Genomic DNA, 22,996 nt, shown 5'->3' on the forward strand with positions numbered 1-22,996 from the left:
TACGCGGGGTGAGGGCTGCGGGGCCCGGCGCGGGGCGAGCTGGGGCGCCGTGCCCGGGGCTGGGGCAGCCGGGGCGGGGGGCGCAGCGGGATGGCCGGGGCGGGCGGCGGCAGCCGCGTGGGGCCGTACGGAGCGCGGGGGTGCGGGGAGAACCGGGCGAGCGAGGCTCAGGCGGTGGGCGCTCGGCGGCCGGGGCAGGGTGGGATGGGGGATTGGGGCTGGAGCACGGCAGCCATGGGGCCAGGCCCGGGATGGGCCCGGCGGGCAGAGAGAGGCTGCTCGGATGGGGGGGTCATGCGAGGTTCCCGGGGTGGGGAGCCAGGAGGAGTTGCTGCGATAAGGAGCACAAAGATGGGCAGAGGCTGCTGGTGGACCGGGGGGCTGCTGTGAGGCACGTCCTGCAGATCTTGGCCTCCCCTTCCACTCTTGCTGTTTTGTTGTGTGCTTTCCCATTAGTCTTCTGTTCAGGGTTGTGCTCCTGTCTGATTGTCCTTTGTTTTGGCTCACGTGAAGAGAAAGGAGAGGCAGCGGGGTTTGGGACTGTGTTTTATGGAACATAAACTGAGGGTGGTCTGGCATGAATTTGTGCTCAGCCATTTTCCTTCATAAAAGCTGTTCTGTGGAGCTTCCTTCTCCCCAAGTCTATAGGCTGTATAGGACGATGTTTTTGTGGAGTTCCCTCCTTTTCAAAATGTCCTGTTTCTTGTGGAGTTCTGCAGAACCGAAGTAAAGTAAACAAGAGAAAAAATACAGCAAAGGTGGCCAAGCCATCCTGTCTGGCTGCTCTCCATCAACAACTACTTTCTGTTCTTTCTGCTCTTCTGGCCTACCCTTACTTTTTGGAAAATGCAGCTGCTTTTGTCGTGTTTGTACTTTTTTTCTGGTTGCACCTGGTTTCACAGAGGTGTAAGAGCTGACTCTTGGCTGTTTCAGCTTTGTGTCTTGGGTTGCCCAAGCTGATAGTGTGCCTGTAGCTTTATGTTGGTTTGGAGGTGCTGAGAGTAGGATGATAGGCAAGATGAGTTGTGGCAATTCACCCTGGTGTGACTTGCAGAGGGAATAGTTTCCTGGAAATTTTTGTTCAGCATTGAATGGCCAAGTCTTGTGGGGAGTGTCATCTCTTAGCATTTTGTGTGGCTAAATCTGTACTGTGGATCCCACGGAAGGTGGGAAAGCGCCTCTAGATTGGCCTCCTGCTAGAAAAATCTCCTGGTAGATCCGAGTGCTCAGGGCTGTATCCATCCCAGGCTCTAAGAATGGTGATGCCACTCTTACTTTGGGCCCTGTTCAGTGCTTGACCATGCTTATAGAAAATATTTGTTTCCATGTGCCTAGTTGGATTGTCTCTTTTTCCAGCTGGGGTCCCCCTTCCCATTATCCCCCATCCTATCCCTGTTTCTAAGCAGGGCTGGCTGATCCTTGAGTGATGCCATTAGTGACCAGCAGCCCAGTGGAGGTTGCAACTGCTGGTTGTGATCCTTTAAACCTGAGGTTAGTTTTCGCCCTACCTTTATCATATCATCCAGTTTTCAAGCATTTTTGTTTGAAGGATGCTATGGGAGGCTTAGCAGGGCCTTTGACACGAGTCAAGGTGTCCAACACCCCTCAGCCACAGAGCCATCTTCGTCCCAGATGGGGGAGTCGTGTTGGTCAGGTGGGATTTGCCTTTGGAATACCCATTTTGGCTGGTCTCAGTTACCTTTTTGTCCTTCCTGCGCTTGGAAATGTTGCCCAGGCTTTGCTCCACAGCCTTTCTGGGCAGAGGGCAAGGCAGCTGGCTGGTAGCCAGGGTTGCAGTGCTCTGCTATGGTCCATATGGATGGAGTCTTGATTTGATGTATTACCAAGATCAGCATATGGATGGATGCAGCTGTTTCTGTGTGAGAGCTCTGTTCAGCCTGGGCCCAGGAGTGTGTGTGTTATCGACTTCTTTCTGACCTCTGCTGCTGCCGTCTCCCACTAATGGTTTTGTGCACTGGAGTTGTGTGTGAACTCCAGGGCAGGATTAAATCCAGGCTGGGATTTGTGCACCGTCATTTCATACACTTCCCACTGGAAGACAAACACTCAGCAGATAATCTCTTATGACACTTGTGACTATGGATGTGCTGCGTGAGCTCCAGACCTAACAGCTGCCAAAAGCAGCTTGCTCACTGCAGATCAATACTGCTCCTGGAAGCTCTGTTCCCTCAGAAAAGATGGTCACTGCTTTAGGCCTGGGCATGAAGCACCCTTAGGAGCTGCCCCTTGCATGGTTGTCAGGCTCTCTGGGGTAAGTTGGCCGGTGGCATCCAGTTGTTGGAAAGAGCAGCTGGCTCTGCTGGATCCTGCCAAAGTTTCTCCTGGTTGGTTTCTGATGGGAAGAGAGTTGGTTTCCAATACAAATGGGACTGTCACAAGCTTAGCACAGTTCAGGGGGGATGTAAAACTTTGGAAATGTGTGGGGAAGAATGCCAGGGTGTCAAATTCCAAAATGAAATGGAGGATCTTAGTTGTTGGCCTGTAGGAAACCCTGGAATTGCCTGCCTCCAGTGTAGCAGAAGTGAAGATTTTCTTAACAGCTGCTGTACAGCCACGAAACAAATGGCAGCACGAGGAAAGTGGACTGCTTTCACTTGGAAGGAGTCATGGTGGGCTGGTTTGCCTCTTCATGGGCAGGACTGGCAGCCTGCATGATCACAGAGCGTATGGGAATGTTGGATAAACACCAGATCGGAGAAGCTTGGGACCTCTGAGCTGGAGTTTGGGGCCTCTGATGAAAAAATGCACGTGGGAGAGACATGCTCATTGTTCTGGCTAGTGCCAGGCTCTGCTTTCAGGGGAGTGCTGTGTCAGCTGCCTGGAAGGGAACAGGTCATCTTGGTATCAAGAGACTTTCCAGCAGGTATTGTGTCTCCACCTTCTCCAGGAGAGTTTAACTCTGGTGTGACAAGTGCTCCTTTAGTGCTGGCAGCTGACTGAGCCCCACTGCAGGTTTGTGACCCTGTGGCCTTCCCTTGATGCAGTGAAACGATGATTTTTTTTTGCATTTTCATCTTGCACTGATTTGAGGAACTCAATTTTTTTCCACCTCCCTCCTCCTCACTTTTTGTTTTTTCCTGGATTATTTTTAATCTTGCATCAGCTGCCCAATCTGGTTCACTGTGGGACTGTGTGAACAGCTGAATGGGCTCAGTGGGAGGGCAGGCAACAAGGGGATGGGGAAAGAACTGATAGGAAGGATGCAGGAAGAACTACTGAAGACAACACTTTTGCTGAGATAAATGTCAGTCAATACTTTCACATGGAGACTTTTATGGGTTACCCTCTTGTTTGGGGGCATGCTCAGCTACAGAATTATCACTGTTTTTTCAGTCTGTGGTACATTTAAGGTATGTTTAACTGGCATTGGGAGATCTGATCACAAGGCAGTTGAGCATAGAGGTACTTGCTGCATCTAATAGCTTTGAAGTGAGGGAAATGATGACCCACAGTGCCTGATGTGGGCACCCAAGGTTCACAGCAGCTTTATTCCAGTGTGCTGGAGGCTTCAGCTCCAGAATTTACTGGCTACTACTTTGTAGCTGGTGGTGGTGTGTCTGCCTGTGTGTGCTGCAGTCACACATCTTTTATCAGTGTAGTCCCCACAGTTTTTAGGAATGGCAATAGGACACCCTCTCTCTGCTGCCTTAGGGTGCTGGGCATGTGTGTCTGGGGACTGCTTTGACCTGCCCCCATCCCATTCCCTGCTCCCCCTTGGCATCCAGCCTGCAGCTCTTGTTTTCCTTAGTGCTGCCAGAGAGCTCTGAGCACAGGGATGGTGCACCAGTCCTCTTGGCATCACAAGAATAATGTCAGTAATCATTGTTTGAGCTTTCCTGGTGAAGAACTGAGGGCTGTTAAGGAAGCTTGCATAGAACATGTTGCTGGAGTCTGAATCTGGAGCCAATTCAGATCATTTGACTGCAGGATCACTTGTAAACCTCCTGTCAATGTGTGTGTGTGTTTTGGGTGACAGGAGGGCTTCCTGTGCAATATTCCATTTGTTTTGCTTGTGCTTGCTGGGTTTTTGTTTTCTGACTTTGCAGGTAACCTGAGCTGGGAATGGGTTTAGTAGAGAGGTATTAAATAACCTGTAAAGATAAAAATGAGAGTTTATTCTTGAAAATTACTAATAGGCTTCTGCAGTTATTTGCCCTAATAAATTTAGGACAGCTTCTAGCTTATCACCTTTCAGCAACAGTTAGGCAGTGGGTTTCTTGATCTTTTCCTTTCATTGTTTCTAGTTACACAAGTTTATCTCAACATGTTTTGCAGTCTCCCTTTCCTTCCCTGCCCTTTCTCCTCTCCCCCGTATCAGTATTTGTCAGCCTTTTATTGGGGAATGCTGCATGGGGGGGCAGTGCTGTCAGCCAGCTGAGGTGTGTTGGGGGCCAGGGCTGTGACAGCTCTGCGTTTGTAAGAGCTGCAAGCCATTTGCAGCTGGCCCATGGAGTGACAGGGCTGAGTTTTGTTCCATTGGAGAGTCGAGGCTGTGCCTGGGGACAGTTCTGGGAGGGCTGGGCTGGGGGCAGAAAAGACACTTGATTAAAAAGTGTGGAAAAAAGACTTTAAAACTTGTTTTGTTTAACTAGATGGGTTTTGGTGAGTGTCAAAATGTTCCTTCCACTTGCATCCAGTTTTTTTCATGCAACTTTTCATGTTTAATCGTCCTGATTTCTTTAAAGACATGAGGTGCCCAGTCTCCCCAGTAGGATGAGGAGAGAATGAGATGGTTGCTGTTACTGTTTTTATTTTGATGTATAAAGCACTCCTGGGCAGTTTGGGGTCACTTGAAAGCAAAGGTATGAGCTGTTGGAGGCTGGCTTCTGGTAGTTCTGGGCACCTGCTGGCAAAAAGTAACCTGTGAAATCTGTGTTACTTCTGCACAAGGTGTTTTTTGTACTCTATCTTGTTGCTTTCCAAGCACATTATTTTTTCCTTAAATCCCCAAGCAGGTGAGTGACCAAGTCCTGAAGCTGCTTTGCCTCAGTTTCCCATGAGGTTTGGGTAACAGGAACTGTTGGGAGCGGTGCTCCTGTAAGATATTTTGGTTCTGGGTCTTTGGAGTTCACCACCATAAATCCAGTATGCAAAGAGGCCCTGCTTCAGAGTGTCTTTGAAGATCTGGAGTGGTTCCTTATCCCTCTTTATTTGTAAAATCAAATCTGGAAGGATCTGCAAAGTACTGGTCCAGCTTTTGGGCTGTAGCCCTGCCTCAAAGAAACTATTCACAGAATCACAGAATCACAGAATTTTCAAGACTGGAAGAGACCTATAAGATCATCTAGTCCAGCCGATGTTCTAACTGTTAACTAGATCATGGCAGCAAGTGCCACATCCAGTCTTTTTTTGAATTCTTCAAGGGGTGATGCCTCCACCACCTCACTGGGTAAATGATTCCAGTTTCTGACCACTCTTTCTGTGAAGTATTTCCTTCTTACTTCTAACTTACATCTAGCTTCACATGTTCCTCTCTTCCAGCTCTTTGGCTGGACCACCTTTAGGAAGGAGAAGCATTTGTGAAATAATTTTAACTTGGCATTGATCAGTGAAGCAAAGCAAAGAAGTTAGTTGGTGGCTTAAAAGTGAGTTTGCAGGTGGAGGAAAGACTTGGGCTTCTCCAGTCCTTTACACGTGTGTTACTTGCAAGCTGTTGAGTCTTCATGGGCTTCTGTGGTTCTGTGCATTGCCAGATCATGGGTCAGAAACATGGTCATGTTTCTGTTCAATTGCACACTTACTAATTAATTTGGGGACTTTATGCTTTCATGCAAGATGTAGGAGGACAGATGACACTTGACCAAGCATGAAGTTAGTGTGGTGTGAACAGATCATTCCTGATTTAGCACAGGGCTTGTCCTTACAGAGTTCAATTGTCAACATCTGAGCAAATTTGAACCTGAGTGCGACAGTTTCTGTGGCTGTTTCTTTCGGTAGGGTGTCCATTGAAGCAGTTGTGGCTGTTCTCCCCTTCCTCTGCCAGGCTAACACAGCTTGGGCAGGGCTTGGTTTGCTTGGAGACAGTTTTTTGACCCATGTGAGTGCCTAACTGTGTTTACCATGTGCAGGCCTCCTGCCATGCAGGGAGAGGCTGTCACAGTTTGAGGGGGTGGAGGATGAATCAGCTTCACTGGCACTCTGGTTTGAAGAAACATCTGCAGGAACGCTGGCAGGAGTTTACGCTTTGTCCGTGTTTTGCGTTGTGATGTTTCTGATGTGGCACTCAAGGCCCTACCTTTGGACTTAATACATTGTCATACCGTGGCCTAAGCTGTTAATTCACTTTGGCAAACTGAAGTTCAACGTTGCCCTTAAAGAAGCAAGTAAACTGAACAAGAAACGCAACTTTTTTTCGTTTATTTTTTTTTCAAGGTGATGCTAAACTTGGTGTCTTGAGTACTACAGAGGTTCTTGTTTTGCAACTCTCCAGATTCTTGCAGGGAACACAATGCTAGTTTCTTGTCATCTTCTTTGCTGCCTAAATATCTTTTGGAAAAGAATGCTTTTCTTATCTGTCCTTAGCAATGACAATTACAACGGAACAGGCTGTTTTCTTGGCTGCTACAGATGGTGATTTTTGTTAGGGTGTAGCTTGAGGATACTCCTCTTCCATCCCCCTACCCCCTCCAAATACTCCCCCATGATTTAAGGAACTCTCACTGGTTTCTCTGTCTGCTCAAGTGACTCTTGTGTAAATTAGACCAGCCTGGCCTTCCCTTACAACACCCCTTGGGGAAGGTTTTTCTTTTTTTAAGCCTGAACTATTTCCATGGTATTGACGCACAAAGAATGGCACTGGATGCAGCTGAAATTACATAGGTTCACAACTTTGCTGCTGCAGAAAATGTTGGTATGGCTACATTCTTGGGAACTGAAGTGGCAGAAGAGGCTTTGTGTCCAGAGGCCTTCAAATGGTGCTTTGATGTCTCCTGTAAAGCACAGAATAAAAGAAGTTGTTCTCTAGGAATGTTTAGCATAGGTTTGTCCTGCAGGAAGCTGGAGGGAGTTGGCTCAGTGAACCTGAAGTGTCAGTGCCACATGCAAATGTGCCTTAGTTATAGCTGGAATTTTGGGAGTGGATTAATTGAAATTGGTTTTCTTGAACTGCCATATAATTGATTCCTAACAGTAAAAATGCTTCTTTGTCCTCAGGGTAGTGCTTTGGAAGCTTCGTTTTATTTCTAGGGTTCTTGTAGTCTCTTTTCTAGTCTTTTTTGCAGACTTTTTGTCCCCTTTGGGGTGGCATCCCTAGTAGCAGTTACTCTAGTATGGCACAGTTCTTACCATGAAGTACAGCTGGCACCCATAATCTCTTTGTCAAAAGCACCAGCACACCCCTGTCCTTTGTTTTGTTTCCATAGATGTCTGCAAGTGAAAACAGCCAACAGTGCTGTGAGGAACAGAAATAAGGATATTGGCAATCCAGAAGTTGTGGGTTTTCTTCCATGAGGTGGTTCTTCCCTTTACTTGGGAATTGTACACTTTTACTGGGAAAGGTACCACCTGTATGAGCTTTGGGTACGTACAGAGCTGAGATCTTCAGTCCCTAGGTGACTGCTGTGAGAATGCCTGCCTTCCTCCCTGGCAGAGAGGGGGAATATCTGGGAGCACACCTGGCCATTGTGAATCAGGTTATAGAAGTTAATTGAGCCCAGGACCTGCCTGGAGCAGCACTGACAATGGGGGAGTTGAGAGGTGCATCAGCAAGCAAGGACTTCTGATAATTCCTCCAAACACTGTGCAATCTCCAGTGGTTTGCTTTAAAACCCAGTCTATTAATTGTTTCTGAAACAGGAACCATTTAATATCTCTGTCTTACCTTTCTCACTTGTAGTTTTTGTATCTATGCCTTTTGTATAGGGAACAATGATCAGAACTTAATTATCTTTGAGACTTCTGTCCATTTGTGAAATGTCTGAACAAAGGGTTCAGGAGTTAATAGGGAAGAACTAATGCATGAATAATGGAGTTGCATCAACCTTGTTTCACTGTGAATCAGGCAAAAAAATGATACTAGATGGCTGGACAGGAATTTTTCTTGCCCCCTCCCTTGCAATGATAGAAAACAAAGAACAGAAGACATCTGGAAAATTCCAAATATAATATTTCAGAGTTTAAAATGGATTAAGCAATCAATAGTTTGTCCAAGCAAGTTGCATGTCATTAACTTTGATTTATTTTTCTTTTGACTTCAAAAATATATATGTTATGTCTTACCTTGAATAGATTTCTCTATGGAAGGTACTTTAGGTATTGTTTATATTACAGGTCCTTCAGAGTTTGGTGTTTTGGTGAAGGTTTTTTTTGTTCTTGTTTGGGCTGTTGTTGCAATAACTCTTGCTATAACACCTGGCATGGATAAACAACTGTATCAACTTTTTTATAGGCCTGTGCATAATCTGTTGTCCTGTTAGATGGATCTTGCCATGAATTGCTTTTCCTTTTACTTATGTTGTGGGTAATATTGAATCTGGATTTTTGGAGGCCTGTCAGAAAAAGTGATCCATAGGTTGCATCTCAAAACAGCCAAATAACATTGGCTGTCTTTTTCTCATTCTGCACATTTGGAAGAAAATATAACATGAACATTTTGTTTACCTTGTGAATGTGTAGATAATCCTTGCTCAAGAAACAGAGCAAAGCTGCCTTGATTTAACTGGGGTACTTCAACTTACCCCTGCTAAATTAGTGATGTTTGCTGGTAACTGTGTGGAGGGGAGATGTTTGCTTTTGCCATGTCCCTCACTAGCTGGCTGTAGTGTTTTTATGGGTATTTGTTTTAACTTGTAAGGAGTTGGGTGGCAGTGCTGGTGTTCCCCATAGCATGTGCTGCCTCATCCTCAGCCTGATGCATCCAGTGCATGCAGTAGCCACAGCTCCTGCTGTCCTGTAAATACAAATTGAGCCCGTGCTGGCAGTGGATCTTTCATACCTTTGTTGATCTGGGAAAGACATTAATTTGTAAATACCTGATTTGTGTGTATTGCCAGATGTGTTAGACCCCATAATTCCTTTTGCAGTAGAAAGAACTGTTTCAGTTTTGCCTTTCTGGTAATGAAAGTACTGTGCTGGTGAGGCTTTCTCTATTGAAACTCTGCTCTAACTAAACATTTCATTGGGTGACTGCTGCTGGGAGTGTTGCTGCTTTTTGAAGAGCCAGAAGGCAGTAGGACTTGGGCTCTGCCAGGTGAGATTGCACGACTTGTAGGGTTGCCTCTCCAACCTCCTCTTTCATACCAAGAGGGATTGTATTATCTAGAATGTAAAATGATTGACAGTTTAGGGACAAAGCTGGTGAATAATTTGAACACTGGAACTTAATGAAGGAAACTGGCCCAAAGCTGGAGAGCCCAGAGTATGAGGAGCCACATATTTCCTGTAAAAGAAGTCATAAAATAAGCAGGTCATCAGAAGTTTCTGCACTCTCTTGATGCTCATCTCTAATTCAGGGCAGCAGCTTTGCGGGTTGGGGAGGGGAAATAGTTACAACTGTGAAGTTACTTCTTTATCTGGTGCCTGGAATTGCAGATTGTAGCCAGCAGTGGCAGTGAGTGTGGGAAGAGGAGGGCTCCAGCCTCCCTGATACCCTGGGGAGTCTCTACTGTGTGAGACTTGTGGGGGTGAGCTAGGGAATACTCAGCCAGGTCAGTCCTCAGAAAGCACTTGCAGCTTGGAAGGCAAGTGTGCCTTGGGAAGGATAAAAATACTTTTGGGCATTTTTGCAACTTGATCACCTAAAAGCCCATAAGGTTATTAGGTAGCTCAGACATGTCTAATCTTATAAATATATGACCTCTAGACAGAGTGTGTTATTTATTTTGCTGTACCCCCTCCTGATTTTCTTTTCCATGGACTGATGTAGACATAAGCAGCAGCTGAACACGAAGAAGACAGAGAAAGAAACTCTTTTGCAATAATGTCTTAGAAGCATATGAGAGCAAAGAAATTTTCTGTTATGTTAATTGTGAATTGAGAACTGTTACCTTACTGCCTTTATGGAAAATTTTCCTCCTCTGTGCTCTGTAGGCTGTCATTCCAGTTTTAGCTGCTGTACTTGTGTCTGTGTGTTCTAGCAGTTCAGTCATTACCTGTGTAACACAGCGTTGCTTTCTGGCAAGTTGTGTTGTGCATATTCAGAAAAAGTATTATGGGATATAAAGCCTTTTTTTGCATAGATTTCTGTATGTGGGTGCTTCTGCTCTATGACAGCACAGGCAAGGGGAAGAGCTGCATTTAGAGTTTGTCAGAGGGTGATGATCTGTGTGATGGTCCTTACTGCCTTTTGGTATTCCCACACTCCTCAGTGATTGTTGTAGCCTGATCCCAGATAACTGTGGCATGCATGAGTGATGCCATTAATTATGGCTGATTAATTCAGGGATGGTAAGCTGAAGCCAGCAGCTGTTGGGAAGGTGTGGGGTTGAAACTCTCTTCAGACTGGGTGGTGAGGGATTGCCTTCATGTGCGTTTTGTGGTGGTTAGGGGGCATGTCATGCTTGTGGGATGCAGAGCCGTTTTAGACTAGTCCTTTTCTTCAATTCTGTAGGTAGGAAAGCAAATAAATCAGCAAGGACAGTCAGTTGTGCTTGCAGGGCCTGACTTGTTTTGTTTGCTATCAGGCTCTACCTTTCTGTCCCTAGACCTTTTATTTTGTTTTTGTTTTAGTGAACTCTTCCGTCCTGTCCTTAGTAGGAGTTGAGATCTCCCTGTTGGCTAGAGACTAATTTTGTCTCCTTCCCCATCCCCCTTTCAGCCCAGGGTAAGGACCCCTGGCAGCTGTGCACATGCAGGACATCTCCCATTGACAGCTGGATTGTTGGGAGTCTGGAAGGTTTCTCTTTATTGTGTGTGTGTAGGCACTGCCCTGAAAGCAAACTGGGAATCACATTAGTGGGGTAGGCAGTGTGAGAAAGGCATGGGGAGAAGCTGGAGGTGAGGTGGAAGAGCTACTCAGGGAGAAAGGCAGTGTAGGGCCCAGTGGTGTGCCTGCTTTAAACCTCCTGTGCAGGAAACCAGTCTTCTTGGGCCTGGATGCTTGTGGAGTTTCAGAACTGTTCTCACCAGCCTGAGCATCAGTGTGGAGAATGGTTTGCTGAACTTAAAATTTCCATGTCATACGTGTGGAACAGGAATTCAGACCACTCTCTGTTCAAGATAGCATTTTAATTTTAGTTCTAGTATTTAAAATCTTTATGAAAAATGCAGACACTTTCCTCTGATATGCATGATTTTGTGTTATGTGGTTTGCAGTGTGCTCTGCATTACTTGCAGAGAGGAAGAAGCCCTTTTCCAGGTAATTTGAGCAATGGGAAATAGGTCTCCATTAGCTGCATGGATAGTGGTGAAATGCTTAGCATAGTTGTGGAATTAGTCTAAAACATGGATGAGATGTACTGGGCTGTGGATTTGGCACGGTGAAGTCACCAAGCACTGGCCCAGGAGTGCAGCTGTGGCACTGTCACGTGTCAGCTCCTGGAGCATCCTGAGGGCCAGGTTTGGTTCTGCCTTTGGACAGCAACGGGGGGGTTTATTATTCAGTACTGTTGGATACCACTGTCTGCTGTTGTTTGGTAAACCACTCATCTGTGATAAGCTTTCTTTAAATCCATGCCAGATTTTACAATCAATGAACTGGAGTTACGTAAAAAATGAAGTTAATGTTGACTTGAGGTATAAAATGTGTCTCTGAGAATGTATGCGTGTACATGCACACAAAAAGCTGATTAAAAATGATGTCAACTATGAGCATTTGTAACAGCCACCTGAAACCCATGGGATTAAAGTCAAGGTTATATTTTCAAGGCATAAATTGGCATTTTTAGTTTTAATTTATAATTTTCAGGCACAGTGCTTACAAAATAATATTTTTGCATCTGCCTCAGTCAAAGTACCTGAAGTGAGGAGTAGCTGGTTGTCTTAGGAATTACTGGAGGGTTGGAGGGAAAGAGCTCATCCTTTCTTCACTTGTTGGAGCCTTCCAGTGAGAAGTGGCCAGTGAGCTTGGAGAGGCACCTTATTTCTCTTTACTCTGCTGATCAGTAAATTGCTTAATGCCCGCCATTGTTATTTCAGTCAGCAGTTGTTATTGCTGAAACTGCCAAATATCTGTTTGGTTTTGTGACTTCTGGTAGAGTTGGTCATAGTAATGTTGAGCCTGTTGTTTCCTGTTTGATGTGCTGCACAGAGCCAGCGTTTGGGAATGGAAATTTAGGATTTAGTTACTTGGGTGTTTTAACCATTTCTGGTACCAGGCCACAAAATTTTCTGCAAACCAGATGTCCAGACTCTATTCCTCACTTGAGACCTTCCACCAGTTTGAAGGCTGCAGGGATGTGATATTGAAGAGGAACTGACTCTTGCAGTTGGGAGTACAGTTTTGGAGTCGCTCAGGTGCTTGTTGGTGTGTGTGAAGATGGCTGATGATCAGCCTGAGAGGCCTGGAGCACAGAATGCACAAAAATATCAAAAATTGAGTGTGCTATTTCAGTGCTCCTTAGCCCTGGTTCCACTCTGTGGCTCGGTAACCCAAGAGTCGTGCTGAGCATAACCATTGAAACTCTTAGCTGGTCATCCCACCACGACCAGGCTGGCACCTCACTATCAAGGTGTCTTGACAACAGCACACTTTTTAACAAGACAAGAGCTTGGAAAATAGGTTTGTTAAGAGTTGTTGCTCTTGGGATTGTAACCCGTGGGATTCTTGGTTAGTGAATTGCTCCTAAGGCAGCCAGCCCCGCTGAAGGGCAAGGAGGGCATTTGGGATTTTTGCAAGAGCAGCTTCCTTGGGGTCACTTGCTCGGTGGTCAGTGCTGTGCTCTGGTGTCCCACGCAGCAAGTGGGTGGGTCTGTAAATCCAGAGAGACCTGTGAGCAGCAGTCTGACAAGAGGTGTGTCTGCAGCTCCAGGGGTGTCACACGGGGCAGCTGGAAGGGCTGTGATGGCTAAATGCCCTGAGATAAAAGGCCCCCCTTAACTCTCCTGGTGCAGTTTTTGCAGGAGCAGAGCCCTTTGGGGGATGTCTTCCTTCTCCGGGCTGGGGAGGAGGGGGCAGTATCTGTGCGTTCCACTGCCCTTTTGAGCAGGATTTCAGGGGGATCGAGGGTAACCCTGAGGAGCTGTCCCTGTTTGAGCGCTGCTGAACGAACACCAGCTCATCCCGGAGCATCGTGCTAATGCCGGCATTGCAAAAGATCACCTGAGGCGTGCCCGGAGGCTACGGGTGTTTTCCTCCGAACACAAATGAGCTGGGAAGTCTGGGGGGAAATCGCCTTAGATAGTCCTGGAAGGAATTGTTGTCAGATCTATGTGCAAGGTCAGCACCTCGTCGGCAGGAGGTGGATTCAGTCCCTCTTTGTCTCCGTTCAGGCTTAGGGCTTCTGGAGCGCTGGGAGAGACAGGCCAGTCCATTCAGAGCTCATGAGCATCTGTTTCCTTACAGAGTGCTGAGGCCTGGAGTTCCCTAATACCAAATAATTTATATGGCACTCATGCATGTTTCTGTGGTGTTTTTGGTTTTTTTTGGTGGGTGGTTTGTTGTTTTTTTTTAAGGCACTGCCTTTGGTAAGAACTTGTCTTTTTCCTATAACTTTAGAAGTTTATCCCACTTCAAAATACAAATATTGCTGATAAGTCTGGACAGCGATATGGAAACTTGTTGAGGGCATTCTAGGATCACATAAGTGTAAAAGATCAAGAAGTAGAGAAAAAGTTGAGAAACTATTTGTGTTCTAAGTAAATGAGCCATACTTGTAAACTGGAGGGGAAGAGAGAGATCACATATTGCTGGTGAGGAGTGGCTGGATTTTGATAAGAACAGGAAGCAAGTAAAAGACAACAGTGTGGTCTAAGTGGAAATAATCTGATCAGAGAGAGGAGGAACATCACGTGCTTTATGAGCTCTCCAGGCTCATAAAGGTTTTGATTTGATTTTTAGCAGTTCATATTTTAAAGAGTCTTTTTTTCTTTTTGTCAGATTATGTCTACTTTGAGAATTCTTCAAGTAACCCCTATTTGATACGAAGAATAGAAGAGCTCAATAAGGTAAACATTATTTTCCATCAAGTCTTTGAAGTTAATTGAATTTATGATCTGCTTGATTTGATTAAAATCAAAACAATTCTTTAGCAGTTCTCTGGTAATTAGAAGCTTAAAAATACATTTGTTCTCTGATAATTTTCTGGAGTGCTTTAAGACCTTTTGTTCTCCTTTGGTATGAAAGAACTGAGTATCAGTGGCATGTCATTCTCAAGGTGATGATGCCCACCTTTAGGGCAGGTTTCTGCAGTTCTTCACTTCCATGCCAGGATCACAGGATATGAAGAAAACGCAAGAGTTTGCCTATGGAGAGCTTTAATTTGGTTTTTCCTGTGGGGGACTCTTGCTCAGGAGAAAGGTTTGCAGCTGTGATCTGCTTGCTCACACTTTGTCTTTGCTGATTGTCCTGTTGGGCCAGTAAGCTTGATCTGCCAAATTGCCTTTCAATGGATTGAGCAGGGAAGCACGAGGGCTTCTGTGTGGGAAGGCAGCTGAAGTTTGACCTGGCTGAGGGGGGAAGAGGGTTCTGAAGCCACTGGTTGTATCCTAAACACACCATGTGTTCAGGTTCAACACATTGCCCTGACATTAGGGCAGCCCTTACAGAGGGAATGTCACATTGCTGGTTTGGGTTTGCAGATTTGGTTGGTATTTGCAATACCTGACTGGTATCAGGTGTTCTTCACCCACCAGTCCTGGAAAAGCGTGGAGTTCTCAGACAGATACTTGGAAGAGAAAATGTATCAATTTCATGGCCAATAAAAATCGGAGTGCTAGGACATCTTTGGTAGCCCCATGGAGGTCTTTAACTGAAATACCTTTAAGTCTCATTTCCCTTAAAGAAACATGAGTGAATTGTTAAAATGTTCCCAGTGGATCCCTATCCATGAGGTATCACTGTCTGTATTCCAGTCCATTACAGGGTGCAGGTTTGTTGTTCACTTTCCTGGAAAGTGCTTTCCCCTCTTGCTCTTCAGTTTCCTTCTTCCCTCACCTTTAAAAAAAGATGAACTTTCAACCTGGATCCCCCATCTTGGTGCAACTCTTGCTTGAGTTGTGATTTCTCTGGCCTACACTTTAAAAATGGATGTTTCAGGTTGAAATGAATGCCAGCTCGTTTATTTTTAACTGAGTGTAAATGAAATTTTGGCAATTAAATAAACCAGGTGAATTTACATGGAAGCTGTCTATGTTTGAACAAGATGGTTCCTGCCTTTGTTTTTTAGTTTCTCAAAATTTAAAAGTTCTGAATTATTTACCAGAAGAAGGTAGAAATTCTGAGAAATTAGTGAAGACTTTTGGTCTGTAAGGGAAATATCTGTGCACATAAGTGATGTCTGTGTTGGTTTTTTTTATTTGTGTTAAGAAAACTGGTATTAGAAAAGTTGAAATTTTTTGTTCATTCACATCTTAGAAATGAGCACGTACATAAATTTTTATTTTGTTTCCTTGTGGACACATTGCTGGTTTACTACCCTTTTTAGGAGACTTCCCTAGCAGGGAATTTGTATCTTCTGCTTTTGGGAACTGTGCCTTCATTATGGTTTTCAAAGAGTGTTCAGTGGTAGGCTACAACTCTTGAGTTACTTTTGCATTATTTGATTTTAGAGATAGTAAATTGGCTGGGGCTGTTACAAACCAGTAGGTTTATTTCCCCTAGAGTTTGTCAAAAGCCATTTGCACTGTTTGACAGGTGCCATCTTACATTTGATCACCTATCTCATTTTAAGAGTGTTAAGTAAATAATCTTTCAAAAATTCTGACTTTATTTCAGTGACAACATACAAAAAGAGTTTATTGTCTGGTACAGCTTCTTTGGTTCTCCTTCTGTAATGATTTTTTTTGTGTGTGTTGGTCATTATTTAGCTCACCAGTGCTGTCAGAGAATCTCATGTCGTTTCTTTTGCAAAAGTAACAATGGCTGGGTTCTTTCTTGCCTTTCTACTGCCCTGTAGAGTTTGGAGAACAGATCTGAGTTCAGTTATTTTTCACAGGTTTTTAAAGATTCATTTCAGGGCTCTTTAATATAAGCATCACCTCAAAAGTAGCAAAGTGACTTGTTAATAGGTTGCAATGGCAGGTAAGTGTGGTTTTCTCTGCTTGAAACATCTGTAACTTAAAAGTGGTGATTCCTCAGGAGCCATTACCAGGGCAGAGCCAAACTGCCTGGAAATTCCCTCCCCTGGAAGGGATCATGCAGGAGTTTGTGTGTGAGGTAATGTGTGCAGGCTCTGTGCAGCTCTTGTGCAAAATTCCCGATAATTTATCAAGTTCCTGGTCAGGGATCAGCTTGTTCCTGTGTTCCCTGTTTCAGACTGCCAATGGAAACGTGGAAGCAAAGGTGGTGTGTTTCTACAGGAGGAGAGACATCTCCAGCACGCTCATTGTACTGGCAGACAAACATGCAAGTAAGCTGCTTTGTGTTCAAATGCTTCTGCACAGAATTGTCAGACTTGGGGACAGCTCTGGTATTTCAAGTATCAGTATCTTAAATGTATTTTTTTTCTGTAGTCACCTTTAGCAGTTTGCATTACTTGTTTGGCTGACTTTTCTGTCTTTCTACCTGACTCTCTTTTTTAATTTGTTTTGTTTTCCCCTTTCCTTAAACCTTTTAATACCTCATTTGTGTATGGTTGGATTTTGGTGGGGACAAGACAGAAGGTTTCAGCTAGGGCTGAGTAAAGACATCTTATTTGCACCACAGAAATTAATTTTTTAATTTTGGGGCGAGAGAATATATTCTCCCTGTTAATATAACTTCCCATTAATTGTTTGGTTTGTATATTAAAAAACCCCTCAAACATTATTTGAGGGAATCAAGTAGACTGATTATGGGAAAGCAACTTGAAACATGGCCAGCTTGAAACCTGACTAACAGGATTTCTCTTTGAATTTCAATATTAATAATATTTCTTGCAGTGACACAGCTTTTGTCTGAACATGCTCAATAAATAGACTTTGAAAACAGAGAATCTGAGACTCTCCTATCACTATTTTGAATACTTAAAGCCCTTTTGTTGGGAAGCAAGTGGAGTAACTTTTCTCTCGTAAACAGCAAACTGTGTGAGTTGTAGCTGTTCAGATTGCTTAAAAATTAGTAAAAAGCATGGACAGCCTTATGAATCCTTGTAATTCAGGGCACATCTATAAATGAGAGGGAAAGCAATCAGATATGGGCATGTCAGAACTGTGATTTAGCTGGCAAGCATCACTGTCTTTAATGTGCTGCTTGGTGTGTGTATCAATAGAGTGACTGGAGATTGATTGAATCAGATACTCAGTTTTAGCAAGGAATATAATGGCTTGCTGTGTTCTCACTGCTTTAATGCCATTGGGGAAAAGATGCAGCAAAATGAATCCCTTACTGATAAATTTGAGTATTTTCTGTTGTAGTCTGTCCAAATAATCCCCCCATTGCAGCCATACCTTGGAAAGAGGTCGTGGTGTTGAGGGAGAGTTTGCTGTATCACAGAATTGTGATGGCAGGCAAAGCTTTTTTAGATCTCCTCAGTGCAGCAGTATTCATTTTATCTGAGGATGCTGAAGCTCAATAGGAGCCTCACCATAAACAACGTGGCTATTGATTCCTTCATCTGTGTCTCACTTCACTAGGTTCAGTAAAGGAAGCAGGTGGGAAGGGTTCACAGAAACACTGAGCTGAGACCGAAAATGAGAAATAATTTGGACCCACATAAATGCTCTTTGAACCTGCAAATGCTGATTTCTCTTTGTGATAAGAAATCTAAGTGGTTTTTTTTTAATGCAAACAACTAATTCATTGTTCATATGTGTTGTTTGAAAGATGGGAAAATTCATCTATAGCAAAATCCTAATAATAGAGCAACCAGAGACAACCGAGTCTGCCTCTTAGAGTAAATTTCATTAGTAACTAGCATTTTGTCTAGTATCTTTCTTTCTGGCGCAGAATAAAATTGCTACTGAATGACTTCCATTTATTTAGATAGATGTGCTGCTCTGTGGTTTCAGTTCTTTGTAAGAAGGGAGAAGAGAGAGCAGAATTAAGCTTTTTGGACAGCCATTAGTTCTTTACTCTGAAAAAAAAACCAACATCCTGCATGATACAATGAAATTAAATTTTAGAGATGTTAGGATTCTAGCAAAGATATTGCACACTGTCACTGACTTTGAGTTCATTTCCATAAAGTCTCCTGTTGCCTCATTTTGATGCATTTGCAGTAGATGTACGTGTCTGCATCGCTGATCTTTTAACTGCCTTTGTTCAGCTGATTAATGGAGCTTTCTGACTGCAGACATTTCTGGATTCACACAGTCTTCTGTTTAAGATGCCTTTATTTTAGACCTACTGTTGAGATCAGTGCAGTGAGAGAGCTAAGCAGTGGGGAGATGATACTGCTACGGCATGAAGGGAAAAATTGTATGGATATTTTGTTATTTTTTTATTCTTCCAGTAAAGGAAGGAAAAGATGTAATTGTGAAGTCAATGTTTTGAAGCTTTAAAAAAAAAAGGTCACTTTAGCTTGGGTGATCCATCAGATATCTGAAACAGGCAAGTCTGAAATGTTGTCTGTTCTCATAAGCCTGTATACAGGGAAATGTGTTGGAAGAGCCTTATTCTGTAGTTGGTGACTATAAATTGGTACCTGATGTATGTAACCTGATTCTTGGATTTAATCTGTGATCTTACTATTTTTATCATATGATGTAAAGCTTGTCTGGGCTGTCCTATAAATCTTTCAGCCTTATGATGTCTTCCATGCTTTGTTAGTGCTTTTTATTCATAAGCCTCTTTAATCACCTCACAGATTATTCTAGGGAGTTTCTCCAACTGTTTCTGAAATGAACTTGCTTCACCAGTAAGACACTGTTTTTAGTTCTTGCTGAGAGACTTAGAAAGCAAGATTGCAGACAGGACTTGATGGAAGAGAAATGGGAAAGATACTTCACTCCTCAACCTTCTGTTGGATGCTGTCACTATGTCTTTTCTTTATATAATGTCTAGCACAGTTTTTAATAATTATTTAAATACTTGTGGCCGTGACTGAGCAGTTGGTAGTGGCTGGGGAACTGACGTAGCACTGTCTGGATTGGCAGATTTGTGGTTGGTTTTCAGCAGGTGCTCTGGCACACAGGGCAGCTTGGTTTTGGAAGTACCAAAGCTTCTGAAAATAGATGTTTGCATGATACCTCTGTGCCTAAACAGGTACAGAGGAATTTATTGAGAATTTTCTTTACATTTTAAATAACACCAATATAAATGAAGTTTGACAATAGCTTCACGAATTATCTCTTTTCATTTCTTCCATTTTATTCTCCTTCTTTATTTTCTCCCAGCCCCACACATGCAGATTTAGGAGGAGTCCAGTTCATATATGCACTAATGACACCTTGACTCAGTTGTTGCTGAGAGGAGGGGAACTGTGTCTTTTCTCTTTGGGAGTGATGTAATGAGGAAAGGTAAAGGTGTCCAAAATGTTGTCTGTTTGCTACCTGACACAGTGGCCATGACAAGAGGTGACCACCAGAGCTTCATGCAGGGGATCCACACTGATTATGTGGCAAACTCCTTCTCAAGTCTCAAGGTGTAGGGATTCCTGCCTGTTAAAACTTTCTCCATGTTTTCTACAGCTATGAGTCAAAATCTGGTTTTTTGTAGAGAAAAAAAGGATTAAGGCTACAGCTTCATACGAGGCATTTGAAACTGAACCTGGAAGAAGCAACCTTCTTCCAGGTTGTTGTATTTTAATTTATTCAAATGCAACATTTCTAGAATGTTCCTCCAAGGTCCTTAGTTAAGCTGTTAAAGCAGCCCTAGTTGCAGCTTCCTTTGCTATTGTGCAGGTCAGTAGCACTGGTTTTACTGTGTTTCCCAATGATTTGGCCCCACTCTATTTCTTTATTGTTTACATTATTTTGCTGGTTATAGTCATGCTAACTAATTTTTGTGTTACTGCAGACTGTTTCCCAAGCTGGTAAACCTTGTCTGCTCTCTAAACCTGATTTCTGTGTCTTGTTTACCTTTGTGCATTTCTGAATTCTGTCATGTAGCTACTTGTATGACACCCAAAATGCAGAGAAAGGGCTGCTGCTCTCTGCTGTTGATGCTCTGGAGAGCCCAATCTGATCTGTAGCAAATTGCTATTCTTTCTCGTGTCTAGCAAATATTGGTGCTTAATTTCACATCTCACACACCCAGTCATTTTAAATTACAATTACTGCCTCTTGGGTTTCTCCTGCCAACTCAAAGTTTACTCTTTCTAATTATTTTCCCCATATATGTTAGCTTTCACACAAGTCTTGCTGTTTGTGCCTAATCTGCCTATCTCTTGTTCCTAATGTAAAAGTCATCTTCAAGCTTTGCTAATGTGCTATTAATGATTCTGCCATTAAATATCAAATAATACTTAATCTAATACACTTCTTGCAGCATTCCACTGGCTACTGCTGCATAGCTGATATATTACTGTTTGTATTAAGATTAAATGTTTAGTTTCAAATCTGCACAGGCACATCTATCAAGCAGAAAGATTAATTTGAAGTAAGGCTTTATGAGAGCACTGAAGTCCCAATGTACTGCACCTCCTGTATTCCCATACCACTTATTCCACAGTACTGTAAGGAATGCAGGCAAATCTGTCTGAAAAGATTCCTTGGATATTTTATAAATATATGTTTCTATTTTTTTAAAGGTTTTTTTTTTTTTTTCTCAGATGCCTCCATTCTTGTTGGTGGTGTTTGCTCCAGTTAGTGTGAGTGGGTGAGCTGTGGGAAGGTGAAATGCAGATATGTCAGACTTGTCCTGGGGCTGGGACAGCCCCTGTTGTGCTTCATGGTCTGACTCAGCCTGAGCTGTCTGGGTGCTTTTTGTTACTGGGAGTGAGTGAGGTGCTGCTGGGTGCTTTGTTTTTTGTCCAGCAGCTTTTGCCTGACCTCAGTGAGGGAGAGGTTCCTGTCCCAGATCCAGTCCTTCTCTCCTCCATCCCTTGGTTCCCAGTACATTGGTCAGGTCTGGTTTTTTTCAGGGTTAAATCATGGCTGTGAAAAAGGAGGGGCAATGTTCATATGGATGTGTTTGTTTGTTATTTCTTGGGATGTTCCTGCCTCTGTCTGGGGGTGCTATGACAGTTTTACTGCTGTGTGTGAGGGAAATGTTTGTTACCTGTAGAAATGTCTGTCTGTTTTTGAAAAGAAATATATTGTGCTTTTTGGTTTTGAGAGGCTGTTCATAGCAGAGCTGCCATAAGAACATGTGTGCTCTCCACCTTCTGTGTTTTATTACAAAAGCACACAAATAAAATATAAGCACACAAATAAAATAAAAGGCACATAAATAAAATACTGCTTGGAAGGTGAGCCTACCTGAAGGGATGCAGTCTCTGGGATTAGTTTGGTTGTGCTGGGTGCTTTCCTTTTGTCGGTAGATTCCATTGGCACAAAGGGGTTGACATACTTTTTAGAAAAATGTAATTTCTAAAAGCTGTAGGCTATCAAATATACTGAAGATACAAACTATTTGAGGTTGCTCCTTGTAGTATTTCCCTGCATTATACAGTGCACTACTGTAATTTCTAAAGGCTGCTGTAAGTACAGGCATGAATTCCCTTTTCTTTTGTGCATCCTTCAGTTTTCAGGCACATGAGCTTGGAACTTGCTGGATTGTTCGTGGTATATTTACAGTGTAGTCTAGCAGTCACAATATTAATTTTCATCTAAAACACAATCCACTTCAGTAAATAAATTGCAGACCCATGAGAGTGTGCAACAAATGTAAATTTGGTGTTCTAGTTCCCAGGAAAATATTAAAACCTAAGTACATGCTGCTGTATGGTTACCAGCTCATGTGGTGTAGCAGCTATTGTGTGTTGAAGTCTGGTTAATTATGCTGCTCTTTTTTTCCTTCCTTGCTGGAGCAGCCTACCTGATGAGCAAATAAACTGCAGGTCTTTTTTTCAGGGCAGTAAAATGGTGATAAATTGAGGGCAACCTGAAGGGTACATAATTTTTTGTCACCACCTTTGGTGTAATGGTGGCCTGTTTTAAACTAAATGCAATTTTAGTGTTTTATAAAATGGAGATCTTTGTTTGCTTTATTTTTGGGATAACTATGGGGATTTTAGTTAACTAATCTTAAGGGTATATAAATCATAACTGTGTCTGTATGTGTTTCTCATTAGAAATGTTTTTTGGCAACAACCGTTGAATTAAGCTGGAGGCATAAGTCTGCTCTTTTAGAGTAATGCTGCTGTAAAATTAAGAGTTTTACAATTCATGCATGAGGCTTTACAGCTCATTCTGCTACAGTCTGGGAAACTTTGCCTGTGGTTTTGCAAAATACAAGTGACTGCATTAATTTCTTAGAGAAGGGAAAAGTCTGATCTCTTCTTTCTCAGTCATTTGCCATGGAGCATCTTTGGAGTTTTTTTCTTTGAGTATTTTGCCCTTTACAGCTTTAGCTGGCGTAAGTGGCAGAATACTTCTTAACAAACACAAAACATACAATTTATTTCCTGAAAGAAAGACGCTTGAAGATGTTTGGGATCAGTTGCATGTCAGTGTGGGTGGGATTTCATGTATTTACTTTGGTGTGTGTTTGAGAACTGGTTGGATGGAGATTGGATAGCTCCAAGGCAGAGGTGGTGGATCCTGGCTGCTGCAATGCAGGAGTGCTGCAGTTGGGTGTGTGTGCTGTGGGTTGGGCAGCCAGGGTGGCAGGAGTGGCCCCAGGCACTTGGTTACATTCCAGTTAATCCTGTGGCTGTGGTTGGGGTGAGGAGAGTACAAAATAACACTGATTAAATAGACTGCCCTTTCCAGTGGGCATTTCCTGCAGAAGCTGTTAAAGCTGGCGTGGGACAGTGGGATGTCCTGAAAGAGGAGTAGGGTTTGTGATAACTTGTGCCTGGCAAAGAGGAAAGACTTCAGTATGCCTCACTCATCATGTGTCAGCTTCTGCTGGATGAGT

The 22,996-nt window shown here is 43.4% G+C and overlaps 1 protein-coding gene across 3 annotated transcripts in view; it reads left to right on the forward strand.

Annotated features, from left to right (window-relative positions):
• Positions 1-22,996, forward strand: part of MTA1 (metastasis associated 1) — a 74,052-nt gene that overhangs the window by 263 nt on the left and 50,793 nt on the right. For all 3 annotated transcript variants that reach the window (XM_063165311.1, XM_063165312.1, XM_063165313.1), the window contains exons 2-3: positions 13,994-14,061; positions 16,370-16,463. In XM_063165311.1, the coding sequence (XP_063021381.1) occupies positions 13,994-14,061; positions 16,370-16,463 (162 nt within the window). The remainder of the gene's footprint in view (positions 1-13,993; positions 14,062-16,369; positions 16,464-22,996) is intronic.

The sequence above is a fragment of the Melospiza melodia genome, chromosome 11, assembly GCF_035770615.1.
Source record: "Melospiza melodia melodia isolate bMelMel2 chromosome 11, bMelMel2.pri, whole genome shotgun sequence".
NCBI lineage: Eukaryota > Metazoa > Chordata > Aves > Passeriformes > Passerellidae > Melospiza > Melospiza melodia.